Here is a 14,306-nt window from a genome sequence, read left to right as displayed (position 1 = left end):
CTCCGCCTCTTCGATCCTCGGCATAACCCTTTGCCCCGCGAGCCTTTGTAACTGTTTATTCGGTTCTGTTCCGTTTCGCCAACGTGGGTCTGCAAACGTTACACTTGTAATTTTACGAGTTCAACCATAAAAGATCATTCGTTGAGATAGCAGTTCGACGTGGGCCTCCTTTTTTTTTTTTAGTTTGGAGCCGCTGTAATTTTGAAGACGCTGCTCTTCGAGCTTTTGTTTATGCGCCACGGACTTTAATTGCGAACTGTCTGTGTCCATAACAAAATCGAACAATGGTATCGAAGCTTGTCGCATGTGCATGAAGGTGTGCAATACGGCTTTTCACGAATTAAATATTAATTCCGTGGTAACGTAAGGAAGGCTTTAACGATCGCTTGTAGAATATTTCTGCGTTCTTATGCGATGTACCACAGAGTGATTTAATAAAGTATTATAGATCAGTAATATGTGCTAATGGTTATTTTCCTTGTAAACATGAAACTTAACCCTGATTTTGTATAATGGGTGCCTCTGTATTTTTTTTGATTGTGTAATATACTTTTTTAGTGTTTTTAAGTAGAGGTCAATGGATCTACAATTTATACATCTTTATTATAACTCTCGGAAGGAGTTTATAAACTTATATTTATATGCATTTTTTACTTGAAAAATTTTAGAGCAGCCTATACAAGTTTTATTTAATAAATGACTCAATTCAGATCTTAACCCAGTATATTTGAAATTATCGAATAGACAGCAATATCTTTTACATATTTTAAATAATTATCTTGTCACCATGTCATTTATATAAAGCATATTTTTACAGATGGTAATATAGATGAAAATTTATAATACATATGGCTATCTATGCGTGATGTATTGTTGGAATTCATTTAAAAAAAGTTATATAAAATATATAGGTGACTGTATACTATAGTTACATATACATACATGTATGTATTTCTACAGTAACAGACTAGTTTGTACAATATAAAATCAATGATCATAATTGTTGAAACTCATTTTTAAACTATTAAATTAATGCTATCAAGTTTTTCGTCCTTATGATTTTACATTTTCTGGCTTCCCTTCACTACTTCTGGCAACTTTTGACTTTTGAAAGGCAAATACTGCATACAATGCTGCAAACAAATACAATAATTAGTGCTCCAGTGATGATATTGATAATAAAATGTTAATAGTATTTTTTATACTAGAGAAAAATGATTTTTTCTACTAACAGATAACTTCCCATTCTGGTCGAGACAAAGTACCGACTTTACGATGACCTGGTAAATTTTGCATGTATTGCACAGCATGTTGATAGTCTTGCGAAGGATTACCAAGAAGGGGTGTGTCATGATATGGTGGATAAGTCTCTAAAGCCTGCATTTTACCGAGCAATACTCTACCTTCGTTTTTCATACGTTCATAATAATCGTCAAATCTGTAATAACATAAAATTTTAGTCCTGCATACTTTCAAGCAAATTATCCCTGTACTATTTTTTTTACCTTTCAAATACTACAAGCTCCAAACCATATTTCGAACCTAATTTACGGAGAATGGGTAAGTGAACAAGAAATTCTGGGCAGTCGACAACCTCTTCTAAATGAAAGTTATACTTAGCGCCGAAAAGTGGCGGTTGTTTTTTGTCACAAAAAAATTCTATACTGTAAACGTCATTTCCAAATTTATTACCATCACATTTTTGCCACCTAGAACTATTTAAAAAAAAGAGTTGTTTAAAATAATTTTCATATTTTGAGTAGATACAATAAAATATGAACGTACACAAGATCATTTGCATCTGGAATAGTTCCAATAAAGTATCCTCCTGGCCTAAGGCATTCGCTAGCATTCCTCATCATACATTCTGCTTGCTGTAGTGATTCAAAACTGTAGTGGAATGCAAATTGGCAGTTGACAAAGTCAAATTGGATACTGGGATCTTTGTACTTTTCCCTTAAGCGCACCTGAAACTTTCCTTTATAACCAATTTCCATTGACAAACTACATACTACGTAATAATATAACATCTAACATTTCGTTAGATTAATTGCATGCTTTAATTTTCTATTTCCTATGCTATTTTACATACCCTTGTGCAATCAGCAGTTATAAATTCAGCAGTAAAAATGGGTGCAAACCCTCTATCATTGGAACTTCTATTCAACATGTCATTATATCGTTGTTGACATTGCTCAACAGATACTTCTGCTAAATCCGCACAAACAACGTGTGTTACATTTTTTCTTTTCCATTTAAGGAGATCTCCTCCTTTTCCACAACACATATCTAATACCCTTAAAGAAGATCCATGCACTTTACCATGTTTTACTTTATCTATATATTCACCTGTAAATAACATTTTTTTTAGTTATTCAAAGATAAAATGTAATTTTTTACTTACATACAGGCTGTTCCAAAACATGTGGGTATAACTTCCTAATTGAATTTACCTTCCAAGTTATGCTCACATGTTTTGGAACACCTTATATGTATATATGAATCACAATCTTACATATAAGCATGCTTTTAATCCAGTTATTGAAGTTCCTCATATATAAGATACGACTTTGATTTCTGGCTGAAAGATCTTTCTCTGGTATTAAGTTGTAATGCTCAGCGACTAATACTGTGTTATTACTGCTTTCTTCTATTTTACTAGGTTCTTTCTCTCTACTGCTACCAGTAGATAGGTCAGAAGGAGTATTATTGAGCTGTAACATACAAATTACATTGGAGCAAAGAAAATATAACTAATACAGGATTAAAAACAGGTAGTAAATATATTTCTAAATACATTTTGTTCAGGATCAGATTTTGGTGTCTTATGCAACTCTGGCCCTGGAGAATGCTTTCTTCTTTTTTTAGCTTGTGTATAGTTTTTATCATTTGTTTCATGATCGTGTTCTCTTTTTGAACTCGACGACTGTGAACTCAAATCGGACGATTTTTTTGCGGTATCTTGTTCTGATACTGTTGGTGTACCTTGTTCTTCCTTGGCCTCCTTTGTTTCTTCGAGACTAGGCGCAGACATCTCGGCGTAAGAAACAATCTAGCAAAATATGAGGAACCTACTTATGTTTTGTCTCAACAAACATGTGCTTGTATACGCCGATGGATGTGCTGCAACACTTCTACACGGATCATTCCATTGATCGAAGCTCAAATAAAAACAAACCTTTTGCGACCAGTCACACACGTCGTACTATACACACATAGTAACTGCAGCGCCTATAGTTCCTCATTATTGCTTTATATCCAATGCAATGAACCGGTATTATCAATGCTGGCAACATGAATTATATTTCATAAAAATACCCTGCAATCTATAGAGGTTAAGCGATACTTTTTTTATTAACATTACGTGGACATAATCCTATCAATTTACATAATTTATTACTAATAATCATAAAAGGATATATAAAATTTCCTTATATTTTTTTTTTTTTTTTAAGAAACTATTCTTGAAGTTCATAATTAATTGAGAAATATTCACAATATTTACACATTTTATGCGATAAATATATTTTGTATGAGTACGATAACTAACGTATTTCGAGAGAATAATTATCAGAGAAGTAAGAATTGAAATTGTATTGTTCATGTGTTACAAATTTATTTAAAATGAAATGAATTTTCATCGATATGTTTATTTACTACAGTGCTGCCAAACGTACGTTTTCACGCATTCCGTATCTTACGATAGCCTTCAAGTCGGCACACTTAATTAGGCTTAAATAAATATACAGCCGCAATACCCGAGGAAATGAGTTGAAGGTTTTATCTTAGCGAGGGTATTTTTTATTACACAATGGAAAATTTTCGCATGATATAATTGTAGCTTTATTTTTCGAAGTTGGTAAGTTATACAGTGGAATTTCTTTAACTTGTAGCACTTGGTCTCATCTATTATCTGATCTAGATTTGTTATACGTATGACATCCTTATCTAACAGCTTATCTAAAATTCAATAAGAAATCAAGATAAATAATAGTATTTTATTCTACTGTCAGTGAAAATCATGATTTTTTATTTTATTACAGGTATCTGAGATCATTGTTTACGTAGAATCTATTTAAGTTGTCAGCCTCTTCATTTAATGTATTTATTTGTTAGAGTGAATTTTGTATGTATCGCAAGATCATGGATACATTCCCTACGCAGAAGTATGAAACAAAGATTGAAAGTTTCGATGAATGCATAATTGATGGTGCACATCAGCAGCGTGAGATATCCCAAGCAGTAAGCGGGCAAACTTCTATGCAGTCTGTTGAAGTAGAAAATCAACAGAACCATGGAACACCAACTTTACATCAGCAACAACAAGAACAGCAACAGCAGCAACATCAACAAGAGTCACACTGTCAGATCTCATCAATACAGTCAAATGCTCATCAGAGCGTGACTCTTACTCCAATTCGATTACCAGCCATTCTTGATGGAGAATTCTTCAGTGTGATTAGAGTAGAGGATAGTAATGTAACAGTTCGATGTTTACAGTGCCATAAGCACTTGAATGGAAATCTGAAGTCTACAGGAAATTTTTTAAGTCATATTAAAGTAAAATATTTTAATTTATATACTATTAAAATTATAATCCAGTCATTCCATGTTTATTAAATTTAAATATTTTACAGAGGGTACATCCACTCATGATGGATAAAATCAAATCTAAATCAAATCAGAGAAAGCCTGCCATGGTGTACATTGACTTATCAAATGACAAGTGTCCAGAATTTGTCAAAACAAAACGAGGATACAGGAAATGTTACAAAGCAGTAAGCATCTTGTTTGTGATTCTAATAAGGATAATCATATTTTGCTAAGAAAGGATAATATATTTATTGTTTCATCTAGGAGGAACAAGAATCAAGAAATGAAGAAACTTATGAACCATCCAATGAATGGACAGAATCTCCAGTAATTCGTAGACTTAAATCAGAAGAAACTGAGTCTACAGACCTCCTAAAAATACCACAAAATAATTCCTTTGTAGTAGAAGATGAATTTGATGCAATTGGACGAAATGTGGCAGCAAAACTTAGAAATATGAGACTAGACCAAAGAATAATAGCTGAGAAATTATTGAATGACATTTTGTTTGAAGCACAACTGGGAAACCTTCACAGAGATTCTAATATACATGTATGAGAAATCATGTATTTTTTATCAAGGAAGGATTATTAATATTCCTTTATTAATAGTTTCTTATTGAACTACTACGATAATAGTAATCAGAAAGTGGTTTTCTGCCAAGTTTAAAGTCAGATATAAATAATGTGATGTATTTTATGAATATATTTTTTAGTTTATTCCTCGATACCGTGAACTTGAATGATTTCTAATAAATCTCTACTCAAATATTGTTACAAGATAAGTAATTGACTTAAATGTGTAAAAATGTCTTTAATGATAGAAACACAGATTGAATGATATATATATATAATTATATATACATATATTTTTTAATATTTAGAAGTATTCATATAGGTATCTAGAATTATCTCTGTATATATACGCATACGACTGTAAATATTACTGTACAAGTATAAAATTTGCAGAAAAAAATGCTGCCGAATATAGTAACCGTTTATAAAAGTTTTCTAGGCGAATCATTTTTGTATAAATATTACATAAATACAGCTACCTGTAATTTATAGTGATATATGATAAATACAGTTTTAATGTACTAAATCTAACAATCATTATCAGTCCTCAGTACGTCATTTTACATTAAAAATATTATAATGTAAAATACAATTATAGATTTATTTTTCTGTTACTAAATAATTATTTTTTAATATTACCTACTTTATATGATGAATGAAAATATGAATGAAATCTATATAAATATAAAAAGAACGATTATGTTAATGTTTAGAAATAGATTAAAGCATACATCAAATCACATTTCAATGAATTTTTTACCAGGAAATAATCGTAATTGTTTGTCAACTGGTATATATTCTACGTTTCTTTGGTTTAAGTAAAGTGCAATAAATTGTTGTTGATAAAATACAAAGTGTCATACTTGTGAAAATAACATAAAACACATAACTATACCAGAATCCATCCCAGTCCGCATAAAAATACCAAGCTAGTGTTAAAAACGTATTTTGTAGTAATACAAAGACATGGTATGGCAATACCCATTTGTCTGCGTACTTGAATTTGATTCTATACTCAATTAAACTAAATATATAAACTAATCCCAACCATAAATTAACAAAAAATGTGATGATATCATAATATTTTGCATAATAAAAAAGATATACTAACATAACAACATAATGTATACTAAGTACAATAAATAAATAAACAGGATAAAATTCATAGAATACAGCAATAGTCAATACACGCGCCAAAATGAAAAAAAACCACCAAAGAAACCCTAGAAACTTGCCTACAGGATCATCTTCTTCTAAACCTTTTTTTGAATACCTGCGTTGCGGAATTTTTAAACTTCGAGTCTTATCGAATTCTGCAGCAGATACTGGTTTAGTAAGTACGTTTTTGAATTCTGAATTTTCCGTGTTTGTACAAATAGAATCTGGTCTTGGTGGAGCTGGCACATCTGGAATGGGCAAAGGAGCCACGGTGGTAATTCCCCTTATAGGGGTTGGAGGTGGTGTAACATGTGCATTCTTTGGTGGTAATGGAGGAGTTATAGATATCTGACGATTTAGAGAAACGCGAGAATCGTTCTTATTGTCATTTTCATTTTCTTCTGCAGAGCTCTTCTGTTCATCAGAGTCTTTTGTTGCATCATTTGCACGTACAGTATTTTCTTCCTTTACATCAGGTAATTTTAAAAGTGTTCTTTCCTCGAGATCAGAAAGTTCCTAATGATTAGACAAGTTAAATGAGTATTCAGTAAAGACTAAACAAATTGAAATGATAGTGTATATAATTAATTATTATAAAATACCTGCACACAATATTTTTTTAGCCACATTGCCCATGGTAATTTCCTCCCATTAACACGTTGGCTCTCAAATCTTTGAAAAGAGGTAGTCTGAACAGCCACTATCACAACAGACATCAGAATGGAAAGCACCTTTATGACCACTATAAAAAAAGATAAACTGTTAGTGAAATTAGTATCTTCATATTTATAAAAGTAATTTAAATTATATTTCATAGAAATAGAAAAAATTACATTACCTGATTGATGTGTCTGATGAAATGATGCTTCACGAAAAAGTAAATGTGTTTGGAAAATAGCTTGAGGAACTGCCTGAAACCAAGCTTGCAGAAAAAAGTATAATTCTATAGCTGCAGGAGTGGCTGCTATATTTAAAGTCTTTGTTCTCTCATTCCCAGATAAAATTATAGCATCCACAGATAACACTATGAGACCAGCATATCTGGAAAAAAAAATTATTTTTATAACATAAAAGTACAAATTGTCACTAGAATTATTAGCTTTAAAGGTAAAATAACTATACCTATAAAGAGCAAAAAAGATAAAGCCAACCAGCTGACAAAGTTGTATACAAAACCAACCGAATACACCTTTAGTCAGTTTATCATCATCTGTCATCCACCAATCTGGCCTTGAAACAGTCAATATAAAATATGCAATTGCTGGTGCATACATAAACCCAATGGTACAGCATCCCCATATTGGATTACTTTCTCTGAAATGTTGGAAAGCAACAACCAGGTCGGCAGAAAAGTGAATTTCATATATAATACAAGAGATCAATGTTGGAATTAAGAAGACCAAATAAACTTGTTCAGTCGATTTTAAAGGAACTTGCAGAAACTGAGTTGACTTTCTCCGACACAGTGTATCTGAATTACTTTCCATTGTATACAATTTTTCTATCATTCCATGTCTTTCAGTTATATGCACTTTTCTAATAGCAGTGTTTTTTAGATATCTTCATGTAGTTACATATTTAGCTGAAATAAGAATTATGAAATGAGATACATAATTTTGTATGCTCCATGTATAATGTAACAACAATAACATAATTTAGAAACTTGTTGATTTTACGTTATTAATATAAAACAAAAAAAAACAATTTTTGCACTAAATATTGATATTTTCTTTTTCCAAAAATCGTCACTTTTGAATTATATCATTGTTGCAGAAAATAAACAATATGTATTTTAATAAAAAACTAAAAAACAAAAACTACTTTTTATGGGAAACAAAATAATAATTATTAAAATTTCGAATACGTTACCTAAATAATATGTAGTTGAAAATTAAATCCCACTTTCATACAACTTTTGTCGTAAATATAATTTTACTCCTATTTTACTATAGGAACACATTGTTTCAAGTTTACTATATGAAGATTTATTCGTTTATTTCGAAATCTACATGCGGAATATAGGAATGACAATGCTTTCGCGGAAAATATTACGAATTAAAGCTGTCGTAATTGCACTATAGCACGCGAAATACGAACATGGATTTGCCTTGACTTAAGTAGAGATGAGGGCGTGTAAGTGCGTGAGTATCGGATTGATTAATCAGTGTGTCGAATGAGTGTAGATAATTTGATAAGATTTCATTCCATCAGCTCGTGATAAAGCTTCTTCAAATATGGACGCCTAGTGAATTACTCAGAAAGGATAATTGTTAATGATGAAGGTGTGAAACAGAAGCGGGGGCGGGGGAAATACGTCCTTTGTGTAAAAGAAAGATGTTAGTCATACGTACGTGAATGCAATCGTGCATATCGCATAAAAAACGTATTTAAAGTTGTAATTTTTTGTTAATTGTTTTCTTCTGATAAAAGAATTTAAAAAAAAAAAAAATAGTATTTTAGTATTTTTAAAAAAAATCAATTTTTCGTTTGAAATATGTGTAGTATTCTTTTACTAATTACTATACTTTACAATAGAATACATATAGAAGTGGTATGTGATCATAGGTATCAGTTTATATTATCTCGAATATTTATTTAAAATGACAATACAGTAAATGTTAGTTATTATGACTTTTTATAATCTCATTGTTAGTTTTATCACTGTCTTCCATTGGTTGAAAGTCAGATAAAAATTCATTGTACTGTTTCATGATATCTATATCGGTAGTAATTCTACTATTGTCATCAAAATCAGGACCAATTGACCATAATGTTTCTAAATCATACACTGATCTGGCAGACTTTGAGAAAATATGTAGTGCAATATTTCCTAGAAAGATAAAACAGAAGAATGTTAATATCTATTGTACAAATATGTTAATAGCATAGAATAAAAATGTAGAATATATATACCTAAATCTAAAGCTATCCAATCCTTTGATGCTTCTCCTTCAATCTTAACTGATGGATCTGCAGTATGTTTTTTCAGTTTATATACTTTACGGACAAATGCAGCTAGAGCTTTCATATGCTTCTGTGATTTACCTGTGACTACAACTATGTAATCAACATATGCTCTGTCAGAGGGCAGTGAAACCACAAAGATGTTTATAGCATTGTCTTTTCGTAATAATTGCACAAGGTCTTCTATTTCGAATACACCAGTCTCACCCCCTGTAAAACAATTACGCTTAATAATAAATAATTACAGTTTTTAAGTAGAGTAGAACCCCAAACCGAATTACCACGAAACTCACATAAAGACCACTTTCACGATAATTATTTTATTTACGAGAAACTACTATTAAATTCTGGTTCAAATTTCGATACTTGAAAATTGATGTTCTACTCAATCCTAAAATATTAATTAAGTACGTGAAAATATAAACCTGTCCTGTGTCAACTTACGTTCTAAATTTAGTCCTTCATAAGGATCATGATGTACCTCCTCAATTTGTAAATCCTCTATATTAATCGTTTGTTGTCTCTCGCTAGTGTCGAGAATAATTTCTGCATCTTTGTCGTCAAACGCTTTATGCGTAATGTTGATAGAACCGGCTAGGTTATATTTACTTTCTTGCGCATTTTCATCATTACTGTCTTCTGTTTTATTATATTTCGAAAATTTCTTAACTTGTATTAATCGTGAATTAATTATGGCATTGTTCGGGCAAAGTTTGAAAGATTCATGAAATAATTTTGTTGTTCGTAATAAATTCTGTAGCAAGCAACTTCGCATATTGAACACGCGTAAAAGTAAGGTTATGTTTACGTACGTTCACCAAAATGCGTTATCGATATCAATGAAATCTGAGGCCCATGCTGCATATTTTACGATTATATGCGATAAAATTTAGGATACTTTTTAAAAAATATTTTCTATGAAGGTTTTAGGTGAACTAAAGGAAAAGAATTTGTATATGTTTGGAATAATAAATGTATTTAATTCTCCAAGATGCGTACATCGATAAAATGCATGTAACTCTCTGCGTAGAAACGGTGGTAGCAAATGTCAAACTGTTTAAGAGTCATTCGGGCTGGATTTTCGTTCTGATGGAATTGATGTTGTTATTCCTACAGCTGAAACAAATAAAATGAGATCTAAGTACAATAAAACCAATTACAATGGATTCACTTTTGCGTAGTTTCGTTTATTCACGATTAAGGTTATTCTGTGTAACAATTATAGGAATACAACAGAATCAAATCAAGAGTGTATTTAAGTTTGAGTCTCATTTTAAGGTGGTTAGCATAATCGCTGACGAACAGACAACATCGCGGGAAAAAACTTTTAGGATCCCCTCCGACCTAATAGAAACCCATAATTTCGAGTGCCCACACAATTCTAATCGTAATATGTTCGAAAATAAAGATTTTACGTATGTGAATCACTATGTCTTAAAGATACTCATATTTCGGCATATACGTTGAATAGTTTTCAGTATTCCGAATTAAATAGAATTTTCCATAAAAAGCACACTTACAGAGACGAACATAAAATTTACTTGGACCTCGCACGCATCTTCCTCCTTTTGCGCTTTAGCCTGCGCATCCTCTTCTTACGCCACTACAACACAAAAGTAAACTCTGCTTAACCTCTCTTCGTACACATTGTCAAATATGCATTACAATACAATACACTAAATTCTAAATAAACGTTAAGCGCTAAATAGAAGGTTTTAATAAAATTACAAAAAACGAATATTCTTTGCAGGAAAAACCGCGTGTCTACTATTATGTCAAGAAATCACACATATCGTCGATACAATAAACGTTTCCTTAAACGATCAAGAAAAATGCTATAACAAACTCTTCCACGAAAAATATTACAATTAACAGCAAAGCAGTAATAAACGCTTACCTTCGCTCTCATTTTCTGAGTACGAGATTTCTAGATTATTCTAGAATATCTCGATTAATGCGGACTCGTATGCCGCTGTCTCCTTCGACTTCAAAAGCCAATATGGAAGAGAGCAGAAGAGAAGTACACGCTCCTTCCGTACCCCGGAAACGTTGTAGCTTAGTACTCAAATTCTCCTCCAGAGGTCCTAGAAACGATAGAACAGAAACAGAATGTAAACATGTCAAATCGTGCTAAATTAAACAGTATTAAACCTGGACAATGATCTAAGCGACTTATTTAATCATATTGTCCCAAAAAATAATTAATATTTGTATAGTATTATATTATTGCGTATTGCTTGGTCCTAATGCTCGTGTTTTTTCATATAGAATCATTTTCGCGCGAAAATAGAAACGTCCGTTGTTCCTATTTCACGCAACTACGATTTCCCGCGTTTGAAGCACCTTCCCGCGAAAAATTGCGACGTGCGGCACTTGTTGCGTGATGTGAATATTTCTTTGATTTTGAACGATAAGTTAATCGTGGAAAATACAGATTCAGATAAATGGCGTAATATTGTGCAATACGTTTTTTGAATAGCAACAGCAAACTGGTTTTAAACTGTTGTTCGTACCGCTAGCGAAGTTGTGTGTTCAGGTTAAAGGGTAACGAGACGATGTCAAGGGTTTCGTGTTAGAGGCTTGAAGCTTGTAGAAAGTTCTCCTGCCAGAGAAGTAAACTTTTCGCGTGTCTTCTAAAATCTTAAGGGTTGTGGGAAATGAGTGTTCAAACGAAACTTGCATTCAATATACGGAAAAAGAGTTCGTTTTATGGAGCCAAAAGCAACGTCCCGAAAGAAGATTTTACTAACGCGACTGCTAGAGAATCTACTTATAAATATGTTCCGACTGTGAAGAAAGTTATTACCTTAAGCAGCAGCGAGTCAGAGACGGACTCAGATGTAGAAAATTCGTTGGTGGAAAATAATGTGAAAATATGCAAAGGGAAATCTGTTAGTACTCCAAGACGCGTACGGAAATCTAGCGAATCCGATGGTATATCTTTTTCTGTTACATTTTACTAAATTTTTTTATGTACCAATGATGAGAGAGAAAATTGTGTGTCTTTTTCAGAGGACCATGGTTCCACACCACCAAAACAAAAGAAGAAAGAAAAAGCAGGGCCAGTGATGTCTCCTTCCACTCCTTCCAGTCTGCTAAATAAATTGAATTTACTATCGTCTCCAGAGAAGGAGGAGAAATTAGTTCCAAAGAAATTGTTTAGCTCAGAAAAATATCGGAATGCTCGTAAAGCTTTGCATAGCTCTGTACCTGAAAGTTTGCCTGGTAGAGAAAAAGAACTAGCTGAGTTGCAGGAATTCATGGAGCAGCATTTGAACAATGAAACATCGGGTTCTCTGTATGTTTCGGGGCCTCCAGGGACTGGGAAAACAGCATGCCTCTCTAAGCTCATGCTGAAACCTAAATTCAAGTCCAGCTTTAAAGTAGTTTATGTGAATTGTACGACTATGAAATCTGCGGCCACAATTTATGCAAAAATTATACAAGAGCTGGGATTAACAACAGCCTTAAAGACTGCAAAACATAGTAAAATGATCATTGAGAAATACTTAGCATCCAAGCATAAAATGTTGATGCTGGTTTTAGATGAGATTGACCAATTGGAAAGCAAAAAGCAATCTGTTTTGTACTCTATTTTTGAGTGGCCATCGATCAAAGATTCTAGGCTCATTTTAGTTGGTATTGCCAATGCTTTGGATCTCACAGATAGAATGTTGCCTAGATTACAGGCTAGATGTGACCTGAAACCGAGATTAATGCACTTTGCACCATATACAAAGCAACAAATATGTAGTATAATATCTGAGAGATTAAATGAAGCTCAGGTATCTCATCTGTTTACTGGAACTGCAATGCAGATGTTGGCTGGGAAAGTTGCTGCTGTTTCAGGGGATATTAGGAGAGCTTTAGATATTAGTAGAAGAGTAGTAGAGCTTGCAGAGTTTCATAAGTTGGAGCATGTTTTACAACCCACAAATAATAATGGTACATATTACCTTTAAGAATGAAGTTATATTCATTAGTTATTAGTTTTTAAAAATATTAACATTCTTTTACAGAGACAAACACTGGCAGTCCTAAGAAGCAACAGCCTGCAACAGAGAAGCCAGTAGATCTGAAAGAAGTTATTACTGTCTTAAATGGTGTTTATGGGGGATCTCAAAATATTGGGAAAGAAGAAAGCACGTTTCCTTTGCAGCAGAAGTTGCTGTTATGTTCTCTTCTGCTTATTTTAAATAAAGGACGGAACAAAGATGTGACAATAGGACGAGTAAGTATGCCAAAAAATATTTAAATTTATAATCAAAAGCATTACAGTTTATTTAATGTTATATTTCTATTTCAGTTGCATGAAGTGTACAAAAAAGTTTGTAAAAAACGTAATATTCACGCTGTTGATGCTTCTGAATTTGTTAGTTTATGTTCGCTAATAGAAACGAGGGGTATTTTAAAATTGACGACTAAAAAGGAACCCCGTTTGTCAAAAGTTAACTTAGAATGGGATCAAGAAGAATTGGATGCAGCCTTGCAAGACAAAAATATGATGGCAGAAATTATTAATGACGTATCGTGTTTAGGCAGATGTTGATTTAAATATTTATACTTTGTTAGACTGATTATTATATTTTTAAGTGACAGAAGGAATCGTATACGTTTATAATAACGCGTGACCATAGTTTTAAAATTGTAAATCGTAACTTTGAATGTTTTATTTTGTTTTCTTTTTATCGTTGTATGATCATAACTGGTGTACTTGTGTAGCAGTTAACGTAACAGTGCATACAGCATGAAAGTACTATCCAAAGTTTATGATACAGCACGTTATTATACTTTTTCTAAAATACCTTTTGTAATAATTAAAATATGTTTTTGTTTAGTATTTTATTTCGTGAGTATTTGTTATATTACTCTGTTTAATAAATGCACTATTTTTTAAAATACTCTATTCATGTACTATTCCTATTCATTCAAATAAATAATGTTGAAATTGAAAATTTTTAAATTTCATAGTTTAGTTCGTAAACTCGTCACTACGTGGCTATTGCGTTTCAAGGC

At 32.2% G+C, this 14,306-nt stretch overlaps 5 protein-coding genes across 8 annotated transcripts; 2 read left to right on the top strand and 3 right to left on the bottom strand.

Annotated features, from left to right (window-relative positions):
- Positions 1-712: 712 nt before the first annotated feature.
- Rnmt (RNA guanine-7 methyltransferase) lies at positions 713-3,034 on the bottom strand. Its single transcript, XM_076387507.1, has 7 exons — positions 2,798-3,034; positions 2,516-2,714; positions 2,093-2,349; positions 1,786-1,967; positions 1,506-1,715; positions 1,233-1,438; positions 713-1,133 (listed from the first exon to the last, which is right to left on the bottom strand). Exons 1-7 carry the CDS (start codon positions 3,032-3,034, stop codon positions 1,054-1,056), a joined length of 1,371 nt encoding a protein of 456 aa, XP_076243622.1. The 3' UTR covers positions 713-1,053.
- Positions 2,654-5,329, top strand: LOC143184914 (uncharacterized). Of its 3 annotated transcripts, none has more exons than XM_076387509.1 (5): positions 2,654-2,774; positions 3,663-3,855; positions 4,117-4,560; positions 4,638-4,778; positions 4,858-5,329. In XM_076387509.1, the coding sequence occupies exons 3-5, from the start codon at positions 4,129-4,131 to the stop codon at positions 5,149-5,151; spliced, it is 867 nt and encodes a 288-aa protein (XP_076243624.1). In that variant the 5' UTR covers positions 2,654-2,774; positions 3,663-3,855; positions 4,117-4,128; the 3' UTR covers positions 5,152-5,329. The 3 variants fall into 3 exon arrangements, with proteins under 3 accessions (XP_076243624.1, XP_076243623.1, XP_076243625.1); XM_076387508.1 differs by having other exon boundaries at positions 3,663-3,859; positions 4,044-4,560; XM_076387510.1 differs by lacking the exons at positions 2,654-2,774; positions 3,663-3,855 and adding an exon at positions 3,951-4,043.
- Positions 5,330-5,685: 356 nt separating this feature from the next.
- On the bottom strand, positions 5,686-8,667 carry LOC143184835 (uncharacterized). Its single transcript, XM_076387345.1, has 5 exons — positions 8,196-8,667; positions 7,449-7,908; positions 7,165-7,367; positions 6,929-7,068; positions 5,686-6,842 (listed from the first exon to the last, which is right to left on the bottom strand). The coding sequence occupies exons 2-5, from the start codon at positions 7,832-7,834 to the stop codon at positions 5,952-5,954; spliced, it is 1,620 nt and encodes a 539-aa protein (XP_076243460.1). The 5' UTR covers positions 7,835-7,908; positions 8,196-8,667; the 3' UTR covers positions 5,686-5,951.
- Positions 8,668-8,745: 78 nt separating this feature from the next.
- Rsfs312 (ribosomal silencing factor RsfS-like protein, 312) lies at positions 8,746-11,348 on the bottom strand. Of its 2 annotated transcripts, XM_076387353.1 has the most exons (6): positions 11,188-11,348; positions 10,811-10,893; positions 9,735-10,406; positions 9,372-9,500; positions 9,240-9,296; positions 8,746-9,156 (listed from the first exon to the last, which is right to left on the bottom strand). In XM_076387353.1, the coding sequence occupies exons 3-6, from the start codon at positions 10,063-10,065 to the stop codon at positions 8,945-8,947; spliced, it is 729 nt and encodes a 242-aa protein (XP_076243468.1). In that variant the 5' UTR covers positions 10,066-10,406; positions 10,811-10,893; positions 11,188-11,348; the 3' UTR covers positions 8,746-8,944. The 2 variants fall into 2 exon arrangements, with proteins under 2 accessions (XP_076243468.1, XP_076243467.1); XM_076387352.1 differs by having other exon boundaries at positions 8,754-9,156; positions 9,240-9,500.
- Positions 11,349-11,947: 599 nt separating this feature from the next.
- Cdc6 (Cell division cycle 6) lies at positions 11,948-14,162 on the top strand. Its single transcript, XM_076387109.1, has 4 exons — positions 11,948-12,224; positions 12,303-13,235; positions 13,310-13,521; positions 13,597-14,162. The coding sequence occupies exons 1-4, from the start codon at positions 11,948-11,950 to the stop codon at positions 13,837-13,839; spliced, it is 1,665 nt and encodes a 554-aa protein (XP_076243224.1). The 3' UTR covers positions 13,840-14,162.
- The last annotated feature ends 144 nt before the right edge of the window (positions 14,163-14,306 follow it).

The sequence above is a fragment of the Calliopsis andreniformis genome, chromosome 10 (genome assembly GCF_051401765.1).
Source record: "Calliopsis andreniformis isolate RMS-2024a chromosome 10, iyCalAndr_principal, whole genome shotgun sequence".
Classification (NCBI taxonomy): domain Eukaryota; kingdom Metazoa; phylum Arthropoda; class Insecta; order Hymenoptera; family Andrenidae; genus Calliopsis; species Calliopsis andreniformis.
The sequence above is the reverse complement of the archived record's forward strand: the minus strand, read 5'-3'. Positions and strand labels throughout refer to the sequence as shown.